General features: G+C 37.6%; 1 protein-coding gene across 4 annotated transcripts in view; it reads left to right on the top strand.

Moving 5' to 3' along the window:
* The first annotated feature begins 430 nt into the window (after nucleotides 1-430).
* The window catches only part of LOC136265727 (protein NLRC3-like), a 64447-nt gene continuing 38456 nt past the window's right edge, over nucleotides 431-26421 (top strand). For all 4 annotated transcript variants that reach the window (XR_010705710.1, XR_010705712.1, XR_010705711.1 and 1 more), the window contains exons 1-3: nucleotides 431-609; nucleotides 8392-8505; nucleotides 14607-14864. Coding sequence is in view for 1 of the 4 variants with exons in the window: in XM_066060632.1 (XP_065916704.1) it covers nucleotides 579-609; nucleotides 8392-8505; nucleotides 14607-14864 (403 nt within the window). In the remaining 3 variants the exon portion in view is untranslated. The remainder of the gene's footprint in view (nucleotides 610-8391; nucleotides 8506-14606; nucleotides 14865-26421) is intronic.

Raw genomic sequence — 26421 nt, 5'->3', positions numbered from 1 at the left:
TATTGTTCTTAAATTGATTAAAAGATTCTGCTTTAACCACCGATAATTCACACCACATGTAACATCAACTGGTGTTGGCTCAGTGTTTCACAACAAAACACAAGCTACGTACTACTTCATACTCACAAAATCAGTTTCACCCGAATACTGTCACAATACAGGAATACTCTGCTTTGAGGTAAATGTGAGACAAGGGTGCGAGACGCCACAACACGCCACAACAGTCCACTGGTGAAAAGCGGCAGGAGAAGAAGCCTCCCAACTGGTGTCCCCCTGAAGTCATTTTCACCCTTCTTCTGTGCTGTCAACTTGGCGGAGATAACAACATGTTATTTCGACCCCCGTCACGGTGAATTTGGGCAAGTCAGTAAGTTATCCGGCATTAGTCTACGTGCGCAACATTATCCGGAAAAACAAAGTGCATGAAAAATTTTCTAAGTTGAAAGTCTGCCCAAAAAAAAAAAATTCGTTCGGGGCGAGTCTCGGACGTTACTACTCCCGCGACTACTCCTTGAAGACGTCTGCAGTTACTCAGTTACTTTAACAATGACTAAACTACAAACCAACTAAGGCATGGGATGGATCGTTTAAAAGTTTCAGATAACACTGGTACGTACATATACTGTGTGTTCGGAGGTATGTACAATTCCTTGATGTACGTCTGGAGGCTTAATTGTTTTCCTGGATGGATGGACTGCCTTTTGCCGAGGGGTCCGCCACTTTTTGAAAAGTGTATATACGAGATTTTGAAATCACAGTGATTTCTCTGAATTCATGATTTCAATTAGTCTTGTGCCCAGCCGGGCTCGCGATAATGCGCAAACACCGTCTTTTGACAATGCTCGAGTTTCTTGGGCCAGGAAGTGCTATCCAGCCAAAATATTGGCTGGCCAATCAGAATCGAGGAGTTGCATACTGAGGTGATCGCTTAACAACAGTGAACGGCTATATAGGAATAAAGTAAAACTCTCAAAGGGGCGATTTTCTAGACGCGATCTCTTGTTAGTAGTGCAAGGTCGAGTCACCACTTTTGGGTTTTATCGGAAAACACAACTTGACAACAAACCTCTTGAACAACCTAGGCGAATACTTCTAATAAAATGGCTTTGAATAGTCTGCTTCTTCATCACTTCCAATACATTCATGCAATTACACAACTCGATTCTGATTGGCCAGCCAATATTTTGGTTGGATAGCACTTCCAGGCCCAAGAAACTCAAGCATCGTCACCAGATGTTGTTAGTGCCCCGGCTGGGCACAAGACTAGATTTCAATAGAGGATATATGCACTATATTATTCAAAAGAAAAATGATCAATTACAGTAATGCGGTGGCACTTCCAAAAAAGTTGGCAGTGAACAACCATCGAAATTTTGTGAAAATACGATACAAATGTATGGGTAGCTAATACGGCTCAGACTATAACTCACTACTGATGCTACAGGCAGGCTTTCTCTCGCCAGATATACTACCTCCTAGCCTGTAGTGTAGAAGAAATCACCTCTCCATAAGAAACGCTGATAACTTTGTTAGGACTATAACTCACCACTAGCACTATGGGCAGCCTTTTGCTCGCCAGTTATACTATCTCCTGGGTAGGAGAAATCACTGCTCTGTAATAATCACTGATACTGCCACACCATGAATCAATTTGCACTTCATTCACCGTCAAAAGGTCACGTACTTATTAGAATGTTTTCAGTATGCATATCCTCTATTGTGATTTTGTGATTTCAATTTTGATTTCCATGATTTCACCATGGTTGACTCTCATGGAGCCAAGACAGATCCAGAAGCCTTGTAATCAAAAAAACTGGATGGTAAAAGTTACGTTATCACTATTTGGAATGGTTGAGAAGCGCAGATGCTGGGGTGACACCAGTAGCAGTGCCGGATGGATCATGGTTGTCATGCAGCGATGCAATGATTAGCAGCTGGCAAGCTAACAGTATATAATCCAAGGTAAAGAGAAAGGCCGTCTAAAGGGGATTTATTTTGTTAGAAGCCATCCCAGAACTTCATGCATATATTTTAAGGTAAAAATAGGGATGGAGGCTGGCCTGCAGCTGGTACAGCATCAGAGTTTTGTTTAATAAAGCAATCCACAACTTATCTGGCCTATCAGACCATTATACTTCTTATCCACACATAATGTTCAACTAGACACCACCACCCTTACCAGGTACATGAACCAGTTATATGCATTCCTTCTTTTCAAGAGCTGTCGTTGACTGGGTACTGAATTTGTCAACTTGAGTCAAGCATGAGTATTAAGCACTTGTGCTATAAGTAAAATGGTATACAGGCACTGCCTTTACCGGTAATTACTAATGCAAATCAATTGCTAGATATGTAACTTACAATAAGCAGTACCATTGTAATGTTTGCTTGTGTAATTTTTCCTTAGGACATTACTTGCACATTTGCATGCTATCTGCCTGGTAATATGAATCAAGTAGCTGATGGTGGTACATGTGACTAAGCGTATTACAATTGGTTACTATTTAGATGGTTGCTTGTCATCCGTGGGTCCAGTTACAGTTTTATGTACAATCATCACTGAATTTTAAAACAGTATCTTTGGCAAGAAGTAGACTTGAACTCAACAAGCAATGATTAGATAAATGTTCTCAGCAATTTTGTACAGAAGTAATCATCTAGCTATTACTATGTATACAGTGAGGTCTATTATATGAGTACCTTGCGCCTACCCATAGCACCCTGGTGTCATGTCCTTACTATATTTTCCAGATTCCAAGTGATAATTTGGGGCATAATGAAGTGTCCAGATTACTAACACATACAGTACGCAGTTTCAGGTACCCATATAAACAGATTCCAGCATAGTGATATACCAAGAGTACATTACTCTTGCATATACTTATAGCTGCTAGCTGCATGTAGTTATAACTTTATCTGCTAAATATAAAAGTAAGTGTACATCTTATCGGACCTATATAATTATATTGTTAGAGTTGCATCATATAAATGGGACCCCTATCTTGTCAAAGACTGTACGCACCCACGTGAGCAAAATCATTAAACAATGGTAAAAGCAGCTTTGATGTAAGACTGAAGTAAAAGTAAATGAAGTCTGTATTAAACTTCTATGCTGGCAAACTTTGTTCTGAGATGGTTTCTTTTCGGCAGTCCAAAATATGGGTGTGGCGACTTTCCTCAAAGTTTGTGAATTATCTTCTCTTCAGGTTTTACAGGCATTTAACAACTGAAGCACAATGGTGCAGGCCCTGTAGACTACCAGGAATAGCTAGGACATATCCCTACATATGCGAACGAAAATGAGGAGGAGCTTTGAGGCTTTGTCGAGAGAATTTGTGGGAAAAAACACATGATAGTCAAAACAATAAAACGGTTTATAAGATACTTTTGTACTTGATAAGTTGGTAAAAGCGGTTTTAACAAGCGTTTCCTTAGCAGTGCATATGAAAGAATTGAAAAAATTTCATGAATTACAAAACAAAGTAATAATGCACAACCAAAAACCCTACTGGTAAAATAGTAATACAGTACATAGTTGGTTAATTCCAGATGAGTTAGCAAGCTGAAAAGTAGCACAACATTAACTTCTTCAATTATTATTTGGTGTGCTGTGCAGGAATCAAGGTGATTATAATGCACAGGTATGATTATGATAATTATCTAAGAGGGTACAAAACTGACCGTGTGTGGTGTGTGTGTGTGTGTGTGTGTGTGTGTGTGTGTGTGTGTGTGTGTGTGTGTGTGTGTGTGTGTGTGTGTGTGTGTGTGTGTGTGTGTGTGTGTGTGTGTGTGTGTGTGTGTGTGTGTGTGTGTGTGTGTGTGTGTGTGTGTGTGTGTGTGGAGGGAGGGAGGGAGGGAGGGAGGGAGGTTGACTATATAGGGGGGGATTGAGTTACTCAGTTTAACTGTCCATAGATTTATAAATCTGAATTGTCGACGGGAAAAAAAGGAAAATTTTAAACTGTCAATTCTGGTGTCTAGTTGGTTAAGGTGGGATAGGAGGAATTAGGGATAACAATGATCTGGCGATATTGAAGTCAAGCAGTCTCCCCTTTAATAAAAAAGGGCTAACGTGAGAATCAGATTATTCTAATCCCGTGTGCTTGAATATCATGTGTATCTATGAAAAAGGCAAGGGGTCCGACACTCTTGAAATCTCGTACGCTTTGCCAGAAATCACATTTGAAATCATGAAATCACACAGTAAAATGAAATCAAAGATCGCACTTTTTTGAGAATGAAACTAGTAAAATTCAGTATATTTCTGTAAATTAACGACGCATTGAAATGACGCAATATTCTTATTTGTAACTTAACACAAACAATTTAAGACTTCAAAACCCTGAATCACTTGATCTGGCACTATTTTCACTATGATCTTGAATTTTACAGACCAAGCTCAGCACACCAGATATCAAATGGTACGGTCATACCATTTAAGTAGGAATCCATGTGAAATTTTTGCGTGCCACCCAAAATCGTGCCTTTAAAAAAATCATCCTAGAGATATCTTACGAGACGAAAATCACCTTTATGGAATAGTACTAGTCCATATAATACATAAAACAGCATTAAATACAACAAAACGCTTAGCCTGATACAGAATTTTAAAAATCGCTAAAACTTTGAATTTTAGACTGACTGCCTGACCACAGTCACAAACCTAGAGGCCAAACGAAGCAGTGCACGGCCACCATTTTATGCAGCAATAGCAAACTCACCAGTGGGATGTGCCTTTTGGGGTTCCGACAAGTGTGTGCCCTCTGCGCCTTGTCTTTTCTTTTATCTTCAATCAGGCTGCTTGTCTTCTTCTTCATCCAACGAAACCATATCAAGGCATTAATTTTCCGTATCGACACTTTCTTTAAGCAGCATAATAGATGCCACAAGATTATTTAAGGCGCTTAGACTACCCTACTGTACAGAGGAATAGATTATATTCCTTATGATATAATCTATGACGGAGGGTACTGTACGGAGATACTGTTACTAGCTAGATAGCTTCATGATAGGTCACAAGATCACGCCCATTATTCATTGTATGCATTATCAATTTATTGATTGAAACCACAATGACACGCCCCTTTTGCACTAGCTGTATTTCAGTGACCACACACCTTCAATTTGGAAGGCTGACTCGACATACTCTATAATCGACCGAAACCACACCCCTTTTTGGGCAAGCGCACATCTTGCAGGCTGCCTCGAGATACTCTAATACAGCAGTCACCCTAATAGAACAGTCACATGTTTATAGCTAGCTGTATTCCTTAACAAAAAAAAACTAAAACTAGTATATTAAAAATTATAAATAAAAATAAAGTAGGAATCCAAGCGATAAAAAGTAGTGAAACAAGAGAAGAACGATGGTAGCTATTACAGCATAGCTCGGTGGGAAATTCCTACTTTGGCATTGAACACAAAAATAATAATGGCTATATCATGCCAAAGTAGGGATTTCCCACCGAGCTATGCTGTAATAGCTACCATCGTTCTTCTCTTGTTTCACTACTTTTTATCGCTTGGATTCCTACTTTATTTTTAAATTTATGATTTTTAATATACTAGTCATATACTAGCTGTTCTTTTTCAAACTATCTTCTTCTGCTGTTCTGTAGTACACTAACTGTCCAAAACTGCTAGCTGGAACCACTGAACTTGAAATACAAGTAATCTGATAAGCTAATCAGTAAACTATAGCTTTTAAAGACTTTAGGGTCTACTCACAGCTACAAGTGACAGTACATGATTTCATGAGTTAACGATTAAACAGATTAACTATGTAGAAGGGCTGCAAACTGAGCACACTTTTGCAAAGAAAGTAGTTCCATTAGCTTCTGGACAAAAATGCAGCTTGCCGGACTGAGAAACATGCATGTCACTATACTGGTAATATTCATCAAAGATTAGTTCACTAATATGATTCTGCTTGTTCAGCTGACCCATTGCACAACTTGCAAGCAAATATCCCACAAAGCCATATACAATAAAAACCATGGATGTATCCAGATCAGTTGACTGTGTACTTTAGTGTTTCCTGCCACTGGTTGCTACATGAGATCAGGTTTGTTAACAAAGAGATCAGTTTTCAATACCATTATCTGCATGTAATAGCCTAACTAATTTATGCAGAAAGATACCATATAGTAAAAAACTTTGGTGGTAAAAAAGTTTGGCAAAAACCTATTCACCTAAAAATTGACGGAAAAAACTTTGGTGAATGGGGCTTTGTCTGAATTTTTTTAGCTACCACATACTGTGCTGCTCAAATGCAACATTGCTTGCTATTCGCGAGTGATTAAAGAACTCACCAATTAAGTGCCGTGGCAACTGTTGCGATCGCAAGTCTTTATCCCTTGCATTAGATGACGACTCATGATGGAAACAGCTGTCACACCCCTTTTAATTGTGAAAAACAACATTGCATTCGAGTGTAGCTACCATACAAGTGTAAACATTGCTTGCTGGTTCTTGTAATGTTGAGAAGGATGTAGAGAACAATGTTTGGATTGAACTCTTGTAAGACAATGAACCTTGCGACAGTTGAAGAGAACATGATGTTATACTCAACAGGGCCGCCCAGAGAAATTAAGGGGCTCTGGGGCAAAGAGTTAAATTGGGGCCCCAGGGGACAAAAAAAAGGTCATTACATGATGACAATGATAGTAGCTGCCCCCACCAACTTAATGCTTGGAAATACCCATGACATAATTGTAACAATACTTCAATATCCATCCTTTCAACAAGGCTAATCTGCTTTTGTAATTGCTAAAAATAATTGGCGGATAAAACTTTGGTGATTGTAATGCTATTCGCCAAAGTTTTTTACTATACGGTAGCTACTTGTGCATACGTAGCTTTACTAGTTTGATAATTATCCACTAAAATATTGTATATGAGAATATATTATAATTATTAAATTTTGCTGGTACTGTATATTCATTGCTGGCATTGCATGTATGTGCTGGTTTGCATTGTAATATACAGGTTATCGGAAGAGCGATAATGAAGCATGCATTGGAGCTAACAGTCTATAGCACAAGCCTTTTGTTTAATTTATTGTACTGGATGGCCAGAGAATAAGTGACATTGTCCAGATCGAGGTCCATTCTCATATACCTGCCCAAAAGCACTTGTTACTAAGACCATTTTTGTTTACTATACTGTGAATACTGTAGTAGTACGTATCTGCATGTGTACAGTGACTTCTGGATTGATGCATTCAAATGTTAGCATCAATCGATCTAGAAGTCCAGTATGTACTGTAATAATAATATAGTCATGTGACAACAGAAACATGATTTTGTATGCAATGTTTGACATGCATTATTGAGGAGCAGAGCGGCTGGTTTGCGCTACCAATGTTCAGTGAAGACACGTGTTGTGTAGGGGAATGACTACCGTATAGTGGAAAATATTGGCGGGAGAAAATTTTGGCAGATTGATCATTGGCAGAAATTGACGAATAATATTTTGGCAAATGCATAACATTACTTTGCCCACGATATTTTAATCTGACAGTGTTGGCGACGAAGCTCTGTGATGTCTACGGACGAAACTACAGTTCAATGCCTCTCATTTGAATCAACGTGCTCTTATGCAAATAGCTAGCTTTCTAGCTTGAGAGCTAGCTGTAATAAAAACAACATGCACTAGCTTGCTAAGTCAGTAATGAAGACTGGAACGCGTGTGGAAAGCGAGGCAAGGCATGTGCATGGGCACTGAGCTGAATCACTCTGGTGAGCTATATTGCCCATCTGTCTGAGCTATTAGTCCAAAACCATTCTGTATTCAATGGGATACTTGCAGAAGACTAACTACTCACTGCTGTAACAATATTCACTCACTGATGAACAACGTCTACTACACTTTCAGTGTTTAGAAAAATGGCGAGTAAAATTTTGGTAAATCCATGCATACTCGCCAAATTTGCCAAAATTTTCTCCTGCCAAAAGTTTCCACTATACGGTATAACTGATCCAGCTGTTATCACAGCTTCACAAACTCACACCCCTCTTAAATTTTAGCATAAGTTTAAATGAAAGTCTGAGATGCACCGTTGCTCTCCCCTACAAACCTTCTTTTGCACCCTCTTGCATGCGTGACTTCATAAATGAAGGCCTTTTTATATTGGTTTGTTAGTGTATACACAATTGTTTGCAAGCACTACAAACCTTGCAACAAACAAAAATCTATGTGAAAGAATGTGTACAATATGCTAGAAATTTAAATATTGCAAAGAATTCCAAGCACTAAATTGAAGTCCTTAATATAATTGTGATAAAGCGCATATAATATGTTTTTCTGGCAACTTAACAATGGCTCTGTGATATATATATAGTTTGTGTGACTGCATATATTGTATACTGATATCTGAACATAATCCTATAGATGAAGATGAAAATTCCTGTGGAAGTGATAGCGCGAGTTATGCATCAGCTTTAGAAGACTTAGCAGTGGAGGAGACTGATACCTCAGATGTAGTAAAGAAGGAAAGAGATCAAGGTTAGTATGGTAGCTATACATATATGTATTTGAACTATTACGTCTGTACATGATGATAAGAACAATAATTATGTTGTAGATACTAAGGAATAATTCTGTATGCTATAAACATTGCTTCAAATGTTATTGAGCATCAAATATTATACATATGCCATCAAAGTTACATATTTATAATAATACAGTCAGCAATACTGTAGTGGGGATTTTGGAAATGCATATACACCTGTACTATATGATTTTCATTTCTGTAAAATACCTAGCAAAATTGGTTGTACAAAACTATGAGGTCACCGAACAAAATGTGAAAAAGCAGCCGTAGCAGTTATGTATTAACAAAGGTTTTGAGTTATTTGTAGGTGTATAAAATAGAATATATATGTGAGAGGTTCAAGTAAAATCCAAATTTTATTTCTTTTGAACAAATCTGAAAAAAAAAAATGCAGATTAAAATTTAGCATTATGACATCATCATTATGACTTCACCATACACAAAATTTATCAAAATTAGTTATTATGTTGATATAACATTCATCACGGACTAAATTATATAATTGTATTTTAAAAATAAGTTTTTAAAGTACGGCAATAATACTTTGATTTTACTTGAACCACTCACATATGCTGTGTTTTTTCTGTTTGTGTGGTTACATGGAACCAAGCACACTAACTAGTTGTTTTTCAAACAGTACAGTAGTACGTATATGTGACTGTCTCAGCAAAAACCCAACTTGTTTGCATAATTTCAATTTTTTTTAAATTATCTGCAGTGTCCAAGGAATGGATCATTAAAGTTCTAGCCTTCTATAGTGTGTAGTTTTGGAATTATAGCACTAGACAGTAGGAAGAGCAAGAAAATCAGTTTGTACAGCGACTACGTATACTGAAAATAAACTACAGACGCTTACACTTGCAGCCATAACTTCCATTTGGATTAGTCTACAATGTTGCAAATTGGCTTAAAATGTTGACCATGGAATAGCACATCAGCCAAGGTATAGTGTTAGCCCTTTAGTCATTTGCGCATATGGATACAAAGGCAGTTTAGTAGAAGAAATGATGACAATCTTGTTTACATTACTGCATCATAAACAAACACATATGACACGTATACCTTTGGAGCTACAGAAACAAAACGAAGATTTTCAAACTCTCCATGAGCAGGCAAATAAAATGGTATATAGTTTTCATCGATTTAAATCTTACTTCTTCAAGTACTGGCCCAATAAATACTTGCATGTTTTTCTTTGTAACATGCGTAATTTTACGAATCGTTATTAAATTCATTTTTCTCAATGTGCAAAGAATTAGGGTTTTTGTTGGGACAATCACATACCATATATCAATTAAATTTGGCAGTAAACTAAATTTGGTGAATTGGCGACTCGTCACTAAACCACCAAATTTAAATTTCGTCAATATTATTTTCAAACATTGGGTCAAGCAGTTGTTGAAGTAGGTTTTCGACAAACCTTCGTGGATACTGCTGAAACTGGTAAATTAGTGTGATTCCACGCATGCCGAAATGGGTGTGGCTTACTGGCTAGACTAGAACTCGTACTCAATTAGTGGGCGTGGCTCCATATAAGCTTGCAGACATGAATTCGTGCACAGCCATTGATAAATGGGCGAGTATGCCTACAGACAACAAATAATCCTGGAAGTGGGTTGTGGTCATGAAAAAATTGGAGTACAGATATTCGAGTACAGTAGGCGTCTATGGAAACAGAACCAAAATATTCTTTATAGCAAGTCAGTACAGCATCGTACTTATGCCATTCACCAAGTTTTCAGTGACAGCATTTCACCAAATCAAAATTCGCCAACTGCAATTTTATAGCAAGTCACCAAGTATTAGTTTCGCCAATATTTGTTGTCATACGGTATACTTTTTAGTAGCGTTCCCCCTAAAATTAACAGCACCTGCCAAAATGCTACTATTGAAAATCATCATAGAATATCATACATGATGAAAACACCACTGCCTGCCTGCCTGCCTGTCTGCCTCACTGGCCAACCACAGTAGCAAGGCTATAGGCCAATCAAAACAGCGTATGTCCATCATTTCATACCACAACAAATTCACCTGTGGAATGTGCCTTTACAGTGTCCCTTCTGCACTTTGCCTCTCCTTTTTACCGTATTTACTTGGTTAAACACTGTGGCATTTCTTATCTTAATTCATAAAATCAATGCGGTAACTATTCAAATTTGACCACCACTTGATGCTCAAAAACTCCTTATTTTCAAAATCAATAGTGGTACATACTACTCCAGTACAACTACTATTGAAGGTGTAGTGTTTAATACTACTGCACTGACAATCGGCTGAATTATTGGTAACAGCTGATTTTACTAGGGCTGAGCAATAGTATCGATAGTACAATATATTGCGATAGTAAATCACTATCATTATTGCAATAGTAGGGATATCACTATCGTGATAGTTATGATAAGCTCAGATCTGCATTAAAATGGTATTAACAACCATTCTATACCGTTTTACAGTTGGTATTACCAGCTTTCTTACAAAGGAGTGGCCTATAAAAGCTTTACCTAAAGTCCATATTCATCGACCACCCATGCAGTTAATTAAAATGTCCTGTGCATGCAAAATAACTTTCTATATGACTGCAAATCATACGTAGCTATACAACTAAAACTTTGTCAAGAGCAAAGTGTCTCATAAACTATTGGGATAGTATTCACTATCGCGATATTTAATGAGTAACTATCGTGATAGTAAAATTTTTACTATCGTTCAACACTAAATTTTAGAAGTATCAGTATTGGTTGCAAAGCAGAAATAATTTGCTGATTAACTGAAACCCACAATCAATCATTAATGACAGAAATAAACAGATGAAAGTAAAGAAACCAGTGAATGCAGCAGTAAGTGGTATAACATTTATTTGCTGTAAGTGAAAGTGGTAGTGTGTTTGCAACCCATATTGCACATTTTGGGCTGCTAATTTTTGGACTGTAGTACTGTGTGCAAGGTGCTAGTTAGCTAGCTCCCTGACAAGTGTTCAATGACAATGATGAATAAAAGCACCTCCTGCTGTTTAACACGCACTGTAAGGAATGCTTCCCAAAGTGGCTAAACTGTGAAACAAAGCCAAAGCTAAACATACCGATAATTGTTTTTAGAGGCGCTTAATATGGACGAGGTTGACATAAAGCTATATATTCTGAGTGAAAGACAGGTTAGATAAGTGTTGTTTCTGTCAATTGTTGCCATTAAATAAATGCTAAGTACTGCATGCCCTATACTTTTATTTATGGCTTCATCAAATTAGAAAGGTTTGTTTTTTGTTTCAGCCAAAAAGTGATGAGGTGGGAGTCGTACCTACTCTGACGCCCTTGGCTATAGCTGTTTTATAACTTTTTTTGCAAAAGTATGGCTGCAAGGCTATACATATATATATATATATATATATATAGCAGGCTGTGTATATTAATCAGGCACCCACACAATTAGTTGATTGTCCTTCGGAAAGGATCTGGTATCCAACCCACTAAAAGCACTGAAAGATAAGCTGGCTTAGCTGTTTTATAACTATTTAAACTTCCCTTTCCATGAAAGAGGTTAGTGGTAAAACTTTAGCAAACAGTGTAAAAAAATCATCCACCCATGCAATTAATTACATTGATTACATTATCATTACAAATGCAATAAAATTTAGATGATCTCCTCCTCCCATGTTCTGAAGGATTGAAGAATATCGGTTAATATTGGCATATCAGTTACAGGAACAGGCAAATTTTAATCAGTACTAGTAAATGTGAAAAATGCATATCAGTACAATACTAGTGTTTAACCAAGTAAACATGGTCTCTTCACTGACATAGTTGTCTTTTTCTTCACGCAAGAAAACCAAGGTGTTTGCAACCCATAAGCATTGTACTATATGCATAAGAAATATGTACTGTATGTCCCTTTACTGAGCATTATGTACATGTAGTAGCCATATTATAGCATAACCTATATACCATGTACCATGGTATCAAACAGTACGGTAGTATTGTTTAAGTAGGATCCCCTCGAAAATTACGTGTGCCACCTAAAATGCCGCCTTTAAAAATCATCCTAGAGACATCTTACGCCACGAAAATCACTTTTATGGAATAATATTAGTCCATCTAGCATGAAATACAGCATTAAAAACAAGAAAACACTTATCAGTGACTGGATATAGAATTGTTAAAAATCTCCAAAACTTGAAATTTCGTCTCACTCACTTACTGACCACAGTCGCAAGCCTAGAGCCCAAACAAAGCACTGTACGGTCACCATTTTACGCCACAACAACAAACTCACTAGTGGGATGTGCCTTTTGGGGTTCCGACGAGTGTATGGCCTGTGCACCCTGTCCTTCCTTTTATCTTCAATCAGGTTGGTTACTGAGGCATTAATTTTCCGTATCAACACTTTTCTGTAGACACCACAAAATTATTTCAGGAAGTGCTTATGTATGTTGCTGAAAAAGTGGGGCGCTTATAATTTCAAGTGTTGCACGTGAAACATTAAGGCTGCTGAGTTGTCACTTTGACTTTTGCCAATGCCTGGACTGCAACTTAATAGACGGACTGATATTTGACGGCTTGTTCCTCTGAACACACTGACTCAGCCACTCAGTGCCGCGGCCATACAGCGATATCAGCAAGTGATTGGGTAGTACTCCGTCGAGTGGAAATTGTATAATTTCATCCTGTTAGTCAAGACTAAGCTCCAGACAACTTAAAGGACCTGTTTTTTCGAACAACTTCCAGCCCAGGTGAATAGTACGCAGACCATTGTACTGAGACAGGTCATAGGTCTTAGCACCACTGCTACTATGATCAAAGGTAACTAAGCTATGCACGCTACTACGGTCCTATGTGCTTCCAATTTTGGCACAGTACGTACTTTAATGAACTTAATAGCTAGCTCACAAGTTACACTGTAACTAGCTGTGCTACAACAAAAAACAAACAAACTAGTGGTTTTAAAAAATGTTAATTTAAAAATGAAGTAGGGATCTAGCTATGCAATAAAAAGTAGTGAGACAAGAGATGGATGGTATTACAGCATAACTCGATGGGAAAGTCCCTACTTTGGCACATTAGCTATAATTTTGCTCAATGCCAAAGTAGGGACTTTCCCACTGAGCTATGCTGTAATACCATCATTCATCTCTTGTCTCTCTACTTTTTATTGCATAGCTAGATTCCTACTTCAGCAATTTTAAATTAACATTTTTTTAAACAAGTTGATGTTGTGCTACTTCTAAAAACTAGGCGCCATGCAGCTAGCTAACTCATCTGGAATTAACTATAGACAGTATATGCTACTATGAATTAACCAACTATGTATTACTACTTTACAATAATATTAAAAGAAGTAGTTTTGGGTTGTGCAATAATATTATTAGCTAATTCTCGTATTTCGTAATTCATGAAATATTCGTAATTCGTTCAATTATGTTGCTATGCACTGCTAAGGAAGCGTTTGTTAAACAAACCGCTTTTACCAACATATTACGCACAGAACTATCTTCTAAACTGTTTTATAGTTTGACTAATGTGTTTTTTCCCACAAATTCTCTCGACAAAGCCTCAAAGCTACTCTTCATTTTCGTTCGCGTACGTAAGGGATACGCCCCCTTTCAACTCGAAGCGATAGGCTATTCCTGGTAGTGTACAAGGCCTGCACCATTGTTTTTCAGTTGCTAAATGCCTGAAAACTTCAAGGGGAAGGAAAGTCACCACACCCGTATTTCAGTCCGCCAAAAAGAAACCACCTCAGAGCAAAGTTCACCTGTGCAGAAGTTTAATACAGACTTCATTTCACTTTTACTTCTTACGTAAAAGCTGCTTTTACCGTTATTAAACGATTTTGCTCACATGGGTGCGTATGGACAAACATAGATAGGTAGATAGATAGGTACACACACACACTTTTACGAAAACAATTTCAGTAAACCAGGCGCGTGCCCACAGCCGGCCTTCGGCCTGCTATGGGCGCGCGCCTGGTTTAAAAATACTAGTGTTCCATGGTTACTACTTATTTAATGTTAATGATCTCAACAATGTACAGCCATGAGTAATGCCATTGTAATTAGATGCTGATAAACCACAATTGAAAGATCTCTGTGAGAGAGTAACTCCATACCATGCATCTCGATGGAAGGAGATAGGAATATTGCTAGGTTTGTCTAAAGGTGACATTGAGATCATAGAAAAAGACAACTACAAAGTCTCACAGTGTTGTATTGCTATGCTGGAAACATGGACGGATATAGACCCTAATTATTCATGGGAAAAGATAGAAACTGCCATTTCTACTTCATTAGATCTTGCTGATCAAAGCATAGAAAAAGGTATTAATTATGTACAACTGTATGGAATATGTGTATGAACTAGTAGGATTGTTGTATGTACCAACATGTATGTAAAGCAGCACCATGCCTACCTGCTTTTATAGTGAGAATGCTCCAGATTCTTGTGCATGTCCTGTACTAAGACAACAACCAGTGTTGGGAAAGTTACTTTGTAAAAGTAACTAGTTACATATTACATATTACTTGCAACTAAACTATTTAGTTACAGTTACATATTACCCATAAAATAAAGTAACTGTAATAATATATTACTTTGTGTCCACAGCCTTAAGCTGTCACGTGTGAAACTACCACGTTATCACGTGACATGATTGCGTTGTTGGACAATATGCAAATCTTGGTTATAAGTAAGAAACTGGTGAATAAGCTTCATTCAGTAGGCCTCGTTACTTCATTGTGGCTAGGCGTTACTCAGTGGATTACTAACGAGATTAGTAACTTCGTTACTTAATAATATTACGTAATAATATTACGTAATAATATTACGTTAATTACGTAATAATATTAATAATATTACGTAATAATATTATGTTAATAATATTACGTAATATTAGAATCGTTACAGTAACTATATTACTTAGGTAAAGCCTTACATTTGTAAGTAAAGTAGCTTGCATTATATTACCTGTTTTTATAGCGTATTTCGTTATATTACTTTGTTACCACAAAAGTAATAATATTATGTAACGCGTTACATAAGTATTACTCCCAACACTGACAACAACCAGGAGTTTAAATTAACAATCAGATTTTCCAATAGTCCAAATACAATACCAACTTAGACTTAAAGTTCTTTACATAAGTACGTACATTGTAGGTTAAATTTTGATGCTATGATCCTATAGTTCTTTCTAATCTTAGTTTAAAAGTGTGTGCGTATAGATAACGTAATCCAAAACAGCCAAGCTGTGTGGCCTGTCAACAGTAGGCTAGTATGAAAAAGATTTGATATCAAATGTGGTGGCAGAGAAATGGCTGCAACAGGTAATTTTTTTGAGTGTGCTTTCAGTACTAAAGATGTGGTCATGCCAAAAGTAATGTAACCATGTTTAATGTATGTAACACACTGTTTCTAGTCCAGTGCAACAGTCTTTTATGAAACTTCATGCATCCCACAAGTCAAAGGTAACACTGGATAACATGGTTTAATTACATTTTGCACATTCATAGCTGACAAGTACAGGTGTTCAAACCTCACTGTTTAGGCTTGAGGTAAGCTTGTGGCCACAACCATAAACAAACAGCTTGATTAAATATTGCTTCCTTTGTAAGGCTGCTCTCCAGAAGTAGTGTAGCATTCTGTCTGATTTATCCAACCACAAAGTCTGGACAGCAATAAAATTAACCTGTCATTGCACAATATTGACCGGAAATTGGCTGATTGTCGAACGTTATTTCGAGCCCTGTGCAATGATATTTACAGGTATACTGTCACTTTATTTGTAACACTAATTATTGACACAACATCATCGCAGTCATTTCCTTTGATAAGTATCACATCTTTTTCATACTAGCTTATTTTTGTGCACTTTTTCACAGCTTGGCCTGTTCTGAATTCTCGTACAGTACTATTGTACTGTATAGTAGGGACCACAAAGGAGTAGGAGTGGCCCACAAAATAACATCACCCAAAAACCAGCCTCAACTTTCCCAGACAACGATGAGGAGGCAGTATTGGTTAGGTAAAACTAAGCCCATACAAGCCTTCAGACTGACCTGAAACACTTTCAGACCAACCTGAAATGTTTCAACAAGTTGCTATGGAGTTGTTTTTTTTAAAAATTATTTAACAGAAATTTCTACTGACAGACTGAGTAACTGACTAATGCCTTCAGACAAGCATAGCTCGATAACGGCTAAGCCTACAGGCTTGATTTTTTCGCTGTTCAACGTTGCTTCGGCCCGAGAGGTGCCTTTTAGCACACTGCAGTACGTACAGTGCATTTTTCATGGGCTTACCAGTGTCCTCCTTTGTGTCCCATTCATCTTTGCTGACAGCAAAAAGTGTTGATTGGGTAGTAGCATGTGATGGCTTCCCTTCGTAACAGAAATCATCCATATTTTTCATAGTGGCTACTTTGATTCAGAGGTGCTTTTTGAACAGTTCTTGATTTGTACTGCTGTGTAACGGGTTGAACACAACCGGCAACAAAACGTAATAGATATTTCACTTTTCATGATATACCTGGGATGCGTGGCACCGTTTCTTTCTTTCAGTATGTATGGATTGCAGAGGTGCTTTTCAAACAGTTCTTGATTCGAAATGCCGTGTAATGGGTTGAACATACGTAGCTGACAATGAAGCATAATGGATACTTCACTTTTCAGACGATAATTGATATAGCTGGGGCACACAGTGCCATTTCAAATGCGGGTTCACCAGTCATAATAATTATTTAGAAAAAAAGTTAACAAACAAGTACAGTTGTATCACAAAAATTTGGAAATTTCAAATAGAGTAGGGACCATAGCACATTGATAAAAGTACTGAAACAAGTAAAGTAGTCCATGGTATTAAATCAAAGTAAAACAACAAGAAGTGTTTTATCCCTACTGTGCATTTGCAGGTAAACAGAAGAGCTAGATTTTAAGTGACAATTTTTATATAATTTTGTTGAATATCACATGACTTACTGTATTTAGAGATCTCAAAATGTGCGTGTTTGTTACATGCATGTATGGTTGGTTTTCACATTATAACTCATTGATATTTTAACAAATGGGTTTGTACCTGATAGTTACCTGACACATGCAAGAAAATTCAACTAGTTTGCATAAGCAGTTTAGCCAATAGACATGACAGTACCTTGTGGCTATTGTTGAATTTTTGTGAAGAGTTTATTGCATTGATGTGGGCTACCGAAACTAATTGAAGGTGGGGTACAGGTATCGTGTAGCAAGAGAGAAAATTTTTTAATGATTTTTGTAGATTGGGGCCTCAGCACTGATTATTTGAGGTGTGTTCTGATCTTTCAAGAGAGCATGGCCCATTGCAATTGTTTTGTAAGCCCATGTAGCATAGCTGCTACCCGATACTATATACCAAGGATATTATACAGTCCATTAAGTGCTTCAAATAGTTTTGTGGCATCTAAAAATGTTCCTGGCCAATTAACGCCTAGGTGTGCTTTCCTGGTAGGAAAAAGACAATCGTTTAATTGAAAATAAAAGGAATGGTAAGGCATTTGTCGGAACTCAGAAATTTGTTTATGTACCAAAGTGAACGTCTTGTTGAATGAAACAACTTGTGTTTTGTTTGAAGTTAATAAGTCCAAAGTTATGATCCTTATACTGGGAGAAATGGCTTGCAAGAAAAGGGACATTCTCCATGTAATAATCTTGCAGTGCAAAATTCTTGCAAGAAAATTGCAAGTTTCTTGCAAGCTATACTTGCATTACTTGCATGAACCTTGCAAGACATTGTCCATGTAAGAATCTTGCTTGCAATCTTGCACATCATTTCTCCCTGGGCCATGCATGAATTTAGAGAGTACTTGCATACTAAATAGATACATCACTCACTAGTCAGTTCTCTTATAATTGTGTTACCGTGTACAGTTATATGTACATGTATCTTTCCACCCGCACACACATATACTGGTTATGCAGTGTGTATACAAAAGATTGCCTTGTTGGTGGTTGTACATGTATGTACCTTGCATGGGCCTGGTAATAATAATAACTAGCTGCATTACCTGCCCTTCGTGCAGGTTGAGCTGAATGATTGATATAATATTATGCCTGCCCTTCTAATGTTGTACTGTTTGTACTGAACCACACATGTACTGTTGTAGAATTCTAGCGTACGTGTCTGTGATCCAGTTAGCTCACCAACTGTAACACCAATAATATTATTGATGCAGCAGGCATTCAAGTTCTGTATAATCTGTCTGACATTGACACACACACTTTTTGTAAAAAAAAATAAACAGTAAGTGTACATATGTGACATATGGACGTCCGTATGATTGATCAGTTGAATACACACCGATTGAAGTTGAATACACACTGAAGTTGCTAGTTGATCATGTGATCCAGGGCATTAAAGCCAGACTAAAGGCCAGCCTGCAAATACCTGTAGTTAACCACTATTATTCATCTACTTTGCCGGCCAAGTGCGAACTATAAATTCTATAATGGACTTGGAAGTTGATTTACGTACGGTGACTCTGGTCTCTTGGCTCACTCATAGCCTCAACCACTCCCTTTAGCTTCCGTTTGACTTTGGCTCACTCAAAGCTGTATTCCTATCCCATTTACTTCAGGCCTGTGTTGTTCGTACTCTTCTCCAGAGTTCATATTCCAGGAGGCCAAAGATATCACTCCTTTTCAGTCGCGAATTTGTGTTGTTAGGCATGGATTTTGTAAAACAGACGTCACTCCAGGCAGAGATGCCTCATTGTTACTCTTATACTTTTCCACCTATTAACCATTCTAGAAGCACAGAAACTTGCTTTCCTTCATAGCGCATTGTATAGGACAGTTCAACCTGTCACACACGTCTGACATCCTTACTATTGACATAGCAACGGAATTCAAGGTAAGCATGTTTCTGTAAATTCACGTTATATTATATACTTCAACTTTCCTGTGTGTTTGCTTTCTTGCTGTATTGTAAAGTGAGTTGATTAGTCGTAGGCATGAATTCCACCATTGGATAAACAACTTGGGGTAACGAGTAGGCTTGTAGAGTTTGAAGTTACTTAACTACGAAATGTGGGGCATGGCATGTGTCAGAAAATGTTCAAGACTTGTATTTCAAAGTGACACTGTAGCGCGTGGTAGAATTCGCCATGTAACTACCACCAAAGGGTGTGTATTATATAATGTAGATCAACGGCGTAGAGCAGCAATCGCCATTCCATGTAGTGGGGAGTAGCTTACGAAATTGCAGTAATGGCAATTTTTCGGCACTGTACAGCAAGCGGGACATGCTAGTAACTTCTGTTGATAAACTCCTTGGTGCTGACTTGATGGCGATTAATATGCAACAAATCCGGGGTCAATCGGAGCTACTGTTTTGGAGTTAGCTGGACCACAGACAGACAGACAGACAGCATTTCAGCTTTATATAGTAGATACTAATAATGGTTCACATATATCTGCGAGTTCTGGAAATCATGCAATCTACAAAAACCATCTGACCTTCTGTCTGTTTGTCAGCTTACTCACCAGTCTGGTATATCAGTTATCGTCTGAAAAGTGAAGTATCCAGTACGCTTCATTGTCAGCTATGTTCAACCCGTTACACAGCAGTACGAATCAAGAACTGTTTTAAAAGCACCTCTGCAATCGAAGTAGCCACTATGCCGATTGCAGTAGCTAACTATGTTATATGTCCAGCTTACTCAACACACAGCTTACTTACCAGTCCAAACCACATATCAATGTAGGACTTGAGCAAAATAAAACGGCCATCATTGAGCAACTTGAAGTGGAAATTGGTACCTACTTTAGTTCATGTACTGTACTGGACACATACCATAGCTACAGTGGGTTATTTTGTGAGAATAAAAGTTTTGTGGATTGCCATCATTCAAAATTTTGAGGAGGAGAACATTTTTCTTTATGCATTTATGTATAATGCATAAACAATGCCGAGCATACAGTACAATAGTACTGTATAGTAGGGACCACGAAGGAGTAGACGTGGCCCACCAAAAAACATCACCCAATAACCAGCCTCAATTTTCCCTGACGACGATGAGACAATATTGGTTAGGTAAAACCAAGCTTTCAGATCCACCCAAAATGCTTTCAACAAGTTGCTACGGAATTTTTAAAAAAAATTATTTACAATAGAATTTTCTATTGATGGAGTGACTGACTGACTGATGCCTTCAGACAAGCGTAACTCGATAATAGCTAAGGCTACAGGTTTGATTTTTCTCTGTTCAACATCACTTCTGCCCAAGAAGTGCTTTTTGGAATACCGCAGTATGTACAATGCATTCTTCATGGACTTACCAGTGTCCTCCTTTGTGTCCCATTCATCTTTGCTGACATTGAAAAGTGTCAATTTGGCAGTAGCACATGATGGCTTCCCTTCGTAGCAGAAACCGTATATATTTTTCATAGTGGCTACTTCAATTACAGAGGTGCTTTTCGAACAGTTCTTGATTCGTACTGCTGTGTAATAGGTTGAACATAGCTGACAACAAAGCGTAATGAATACTCCACTTTTCAGACGATAATTGATATACCAGAGGCATGCGGTGCTATTTCTTTCTTTTGATGTGGTATGTGTGGACTCACCAGTCACAATAGTTAACAAACAAGTACTCACAAAATTTTGGACTAGAGTAGGGACCATGGAGCATCAATATACAGTACTGAAACCAGCTGGAGTAGCGCACGATATTAAGTCACAGTAAAATAATGAGAAGTGTTATATCCCTACTGTGCCCAAGACACCCTATTGGAAATGCACAGTTGGGATATAACACTTCTTATGGTTTTACCATGGTTTAATATCGTGCACTACTCTCCAGCTTGTTTCAGTATTTTTTATTGATGTGCTATGGTCCCTACTCTAGTTGAAAATTCTAATTTTTAAAAACAAAATTTTTTTGCGTGCTTGTTTTATAGCATTCCAATTTTTAAGGAAGAAATTTTTCACAGAATAGCTGATGCTTATACTAGTGTTGCACCGATAAGAAAAAGCCGATGTTCCGATAGCCGATATATCGGTTATTTAATACCGATACCGATAACCGATATTAATAAATACTTTTACTTTATAAGTATTTGTTTAAAAAATTAAAAACAGATGACGAGGTGTACAGTAAGTTAGTAAGAGACTAATTATTTTTGTACTTGTAACAAGTTCATATTGTTTTTTATGAATAATAACATTCCAGCATGTTCAGCTATTAACTTGTTTCTACGTTCCTCATATAGAAACCAGCTCCAGAGAAGAGCTTTTCTGATGGTACACTAGTTGTGGGGAACAGAGATATTATTTTGCTAATTTAGCCAAAAGAGGATACCGCAGCTTGTTGTTATTCCACCAAGTGTATGGATTGCCAGTTTTATAGTCAATTAATGGCTCAGATAAATATCGATCAACCATAGCTTCCTTTCCTCCATCAGTATCCGTGGTCGCTCCACTGTCATGTAAAATGTAAAATTTCTGTAAAACATTCCCAAACCTTACTTGTTGATGTATTGTCAACTGAAGAATCAGTAGATGATTCAGTATGGGGTCTCTTACTTTGTGGCTCAACTTCAACATCTGGGTCCACAGCATTGTTAATCACACATTTCCTAGCCAACCTTTTAGCTTCCCTAGAAAAAAATTTGTCTTTAAATCTCGAGTCCAGACATGTGGCAATAAGTAGTAACTCAGACTCTTCAGTGTCATCAAACCTGGTTTCTAAAGACTTTAACATTTCTCCTTTCATAGTTTGAATACCCGAGTCATCATCATGCTTATTAAAAGCTTTTTCTAAAATCTTTACTAATGGAATTAGCATAGATATGGATGCTGAATCTTTAGAGATCATTTTGGTGATCTCTTCGACAGGTTCAAGAGCAGCAATAATTTTTCGGGTCAAGTCAATTTGATTGGGAGTGAGCATTGTTATGCCACCATGCTCGGTAGTAGAGTTGCACCGATAATCGGTTGAATTATCGGTAACAACCGATATTAGCTAATTTTACAAGTATCGGTATCGGCTACGAAGCGGAATAACTTGCCGGTTAACCGAAACCCACAATCAATCGTTAAGTTGACGACAATGAACAGGTGAAAGTAAAGAAGGTGGTGAATGTAGCAGTAAGTGGTTTGTTGTAACTGTTTTGTAACTATTTGAGTTTGTTTGTTTGCACAAATGTGGTTGCAAGGCTATAGTAGGCTGTGTATATTTATCGGCCGCCCACGCAATTAGTTGATCACTCTTCACAAAGAGTCTGTAGTCCCACTAAAACACTGTTTGATTAGCTGTTTTATAACTACTTGGCTTCCTTTTCCATGAAAGGAGATAGTAGCAAAACTGTGTAAAACATTGTAAAAGTCGGCCGCCCACGTAATTAATTACATTGATTACATTATCATTACAAATGCAGTTTATACGCATAAACTTTAGGTGATTTTCTGCTCCTCCTCCTCTGTTCTGAAGAAATGAAGAATATCGGTAAATATCGGCATATCGGTTACAGGAATAGGCAAATAATCGGTATCGGCAAATGTGAAAAAATGCATATCGGTGCAACTCTACTCGGTAGCATAAGCTGCCAGTGCCATCTTCTGCTCGTAAACTGTTTGCAACATGTATAAGGTAGAGTTCCACCTAATTGGTTCGTCCTGTTGCAATTTGTGTTTTTTGATATCTAGTCTTTCTCTAATTTGATCTAACTTGTGGTAAGCTATAGTAGAGTGTTTAAAATGCCCAACAATACTACGACAGACTGCAAGGGTATCAATAACAGCACGTTGTGATAGTACGCCATCATTCACTACTAATTGTAATGTGTGGGCAAAGCATCCCTGTGCTTCAAACTGACCCTCCTTCATAGCTCTCTTCATGTTGCTAACGTTATCTGCTACAACCATATGTACTCTGCTTTTAGAAATTTTCCAACATGGATTCCAAAGCTCGACATATTGCTACTCTAGTGTGTGATCCTTCCATCTTTTGTGCATGGAGAACAGCTGACGTACGTTCAAATTCATTGCTAATCCAGTGGGCAGTCATACTTATTAGCGACTCATTTGCAATACTGGTACTCCAGATATCAGTAGTCAGACTCAAAAACTCCACGTCTTTTAACAACTCGAATAACTTCGTGTCAATGTTTTCCTTGATTTTACGCAGTACATTATCAGTAAAATACTTCCTGCTAGGTATTTTGTGCCTAGGCCCGATGGTATGTAAAAGGCGAGTGAATCCCACGTCAGAAACAACTGATAACGGTTGATAATCTAGCGCCATCATCTCAGCTATCTTCACATGAATGCGCTCCGCCTTAGGATCGTTTATATCCCACAGCTTTACGCGAGCCTGCGTTTCCACCAGTGTAGGTTGGCCTGTCGTTCTCCCCGTCATGCTCCCAGTGGATTGTTTATCCTTCTGTTCTTTCAACTCTCTTACTTTCTTTTTCTCTTCGTAATCTCTGTATTCCGTAGGGTGTTTCTTTTGTAGATGGTCTCTTGTGTTCGTCATGTTAAAATTTTTCGGCATCTTGCCGCCCCTGGAAATCCGGTCACCACACGTCCCACAACGAGCGAAGTGCTCATTACCCACCACAATTGTAAAATACTCCCATATTATCGCTTTTACTCACGGCATATTAGTACTTGAACTACAACTGCAAAACGTGGTCGAATCACGATAAACAACATTGCGCATGCGCTCAAAAATCATCGGGTTACCCTATGTTTTTTTAACCGATAGCCGATATAACCGATATGGCTATATCGGTATAAATACCGATAGTAATATCGGTATCGGTGCAACACTAGCTTATACTACTATAGTTGTTCCAGTGCTTAGTACCGGAACTAAAATACTTTCAGTTCCAGCCGTTTTTTATTCCAGTTTCAATTCTAGAACTAGAACTAAATCTGGAACAATAATTTTGCTTTCCTCAAAACTGGAAAAGTAGAACTATAAAGAGACTTTATCAAATACTGGAACTAATACTGGAACTGGAATTGGTCATCATGAACCATGATTGTGGTTCATAATAGGGATTGAAGCAAAAATTTTCAAAACTCTTTAATAGAACGCATGCCAAAAGCAACCTTCCGGGCTTTGGATGTGTTTCATAAACCTTCCAGACCTTCCTCTGGTGTTGTAAAGACTGATCTGGAAATATAAAACACAAGGGAAGTGATTTTGGGAGTTTTTAAAATTTCCAAAATCTCCCCAAATCTCCATCTTTTTATTCTTATTCTTCTCCTTCTTATTTCGCACGTCTATGGCCCACAGGAAATAGATATCAGCACTAAAAACATATGGCATATTTTAAAATCATTCCTATCCAGGTCTGTGTGGTATTAAAATCTTTGCTTTCTAGAAGATATAGAGCAAGGGTCATGGCTTTGAGATGCCATCGCTCGCGATGCCATAAAAGCAAACGTATAGCAGCATTAAAAATGCCGTTTGAAGCAACGCACAGGACTAAAACACATCAAGATGTATTAAACTAAACATTAATCATAAATGCTGCTCACTGAAATTTGTTTCTGAACATTTTAGAGTTCTTCAACTTGCATCGGTGAAGGGTGTGTGGCCAATAGCCGTCACTGAAACCGCATTCCAGGCACTTTCCTAAGGGCTGCTACATCCGTTTATCAGTCAAGAATTGATGTAACAAGCCTTGTAAGCTATCAGAAATAGCGTGACCCTTTGAATCGAAAGGGTGTGTGTCCCCTTTGTACGCGATCAAAAATTAAGGGCAGCTCCAAGGCTTTGGGGGAAAGAATTTGCGTAAGAAAACAGTGTAGCCTTCCAGTATATGTAAATGATTATATAAATCTATGAATTAATGAACTTAGTACTTATTTCTGTGAAATTATAGTGCATGTGCTATTCTAATGTTTGCAATTAATACTCTTAATTTTAAAAAAAATTGTACTGTGTGTTTTGAAATTTGATGAACTTAATCATTAAATCTGTCAAATGTCAATAAGCACCTCAAAAGCCAGTGATGTGGAGTCTATGCAATTGCTTGCTATTTAACATTTAATTTGTTGAGACTGGTGAGTGTGAATTTGTCAAATTTTATTTACACCTGGTGTATGGTAAATTTGATTTGCTGTTTTCAGTGTGTGTATGTACAAATCCATGCAGCAGTACTATACTACTGCATGGAGTACACACCAGCCATAAAATTGTGTTGTCCATGTGCATGGACATGAAAAATTTCAAAAACTAGGGGAGCAAAAAAATTTTTAATTTAAACAAGTAGAATAGGGATCGAAGTTGTGATTCTGAAAAAAACAAACTGCGTAGACAAGAAATAATAGGGATGGTAATTCACAATACTGCTTAATACATCAATACAAGCCAAGTAGCTTGATTTGTGTACATTGAATTTAAGATTCCTATTTCGGCTTTTTATTTGAATAGTTGCATGAAATAGGAATCTTAAATTCAATGTACACAAATCAAGCTGCTTGACTTGTATTGATGTATTAAGCAGTATTGTGAATCACCATCCCTATTACGCAGTTTTTTTTGTTTTTTTTCAAGACCACAACTTCGATCCCTATCCTACTTGTTAAATTTACAGTTTTTTTTGCCCCCCTAGTAACGATACGATATTTGCTAAATAGATTTTATGCTAGATTTTAGATATATGCCAACCAAAGATGAGCTTCAACTTGACCCAATTGTGTACTGGATAAATGCTACACATTCTTTTCCCCAATTATCACCTGTTGCTTGTGATATTTTTCTATTCCTGCCTCATCAGCACCTGTTGAGGGTAGTTTTCTGTAAGTGGAGAAGCCTCCAAAGGGATAAGGAATAAGTTAGCAGATCACAATTTAGAAAGGGAAACATCGATTAGAAAGAACCAAAGGTACTTG

This window comes from Dysidea avara, chromosome 9 (assembly GCF_963678975.1).
Source record: "Dysidea avara chromosome 9, odDysAvar1.4, whole genome shotgun sequence".
NCBI lineage: Eukaryota > Metazoa > Porifera > Demospongiae > Dictyoceratida > Dysideidae > Dysidea > Dysidea avara.
The sequence above is the reverse complement of the archived record's forward strand: the minus strand, read 5'-3'. Positions and strand labels throughout refer to the sequence as shown.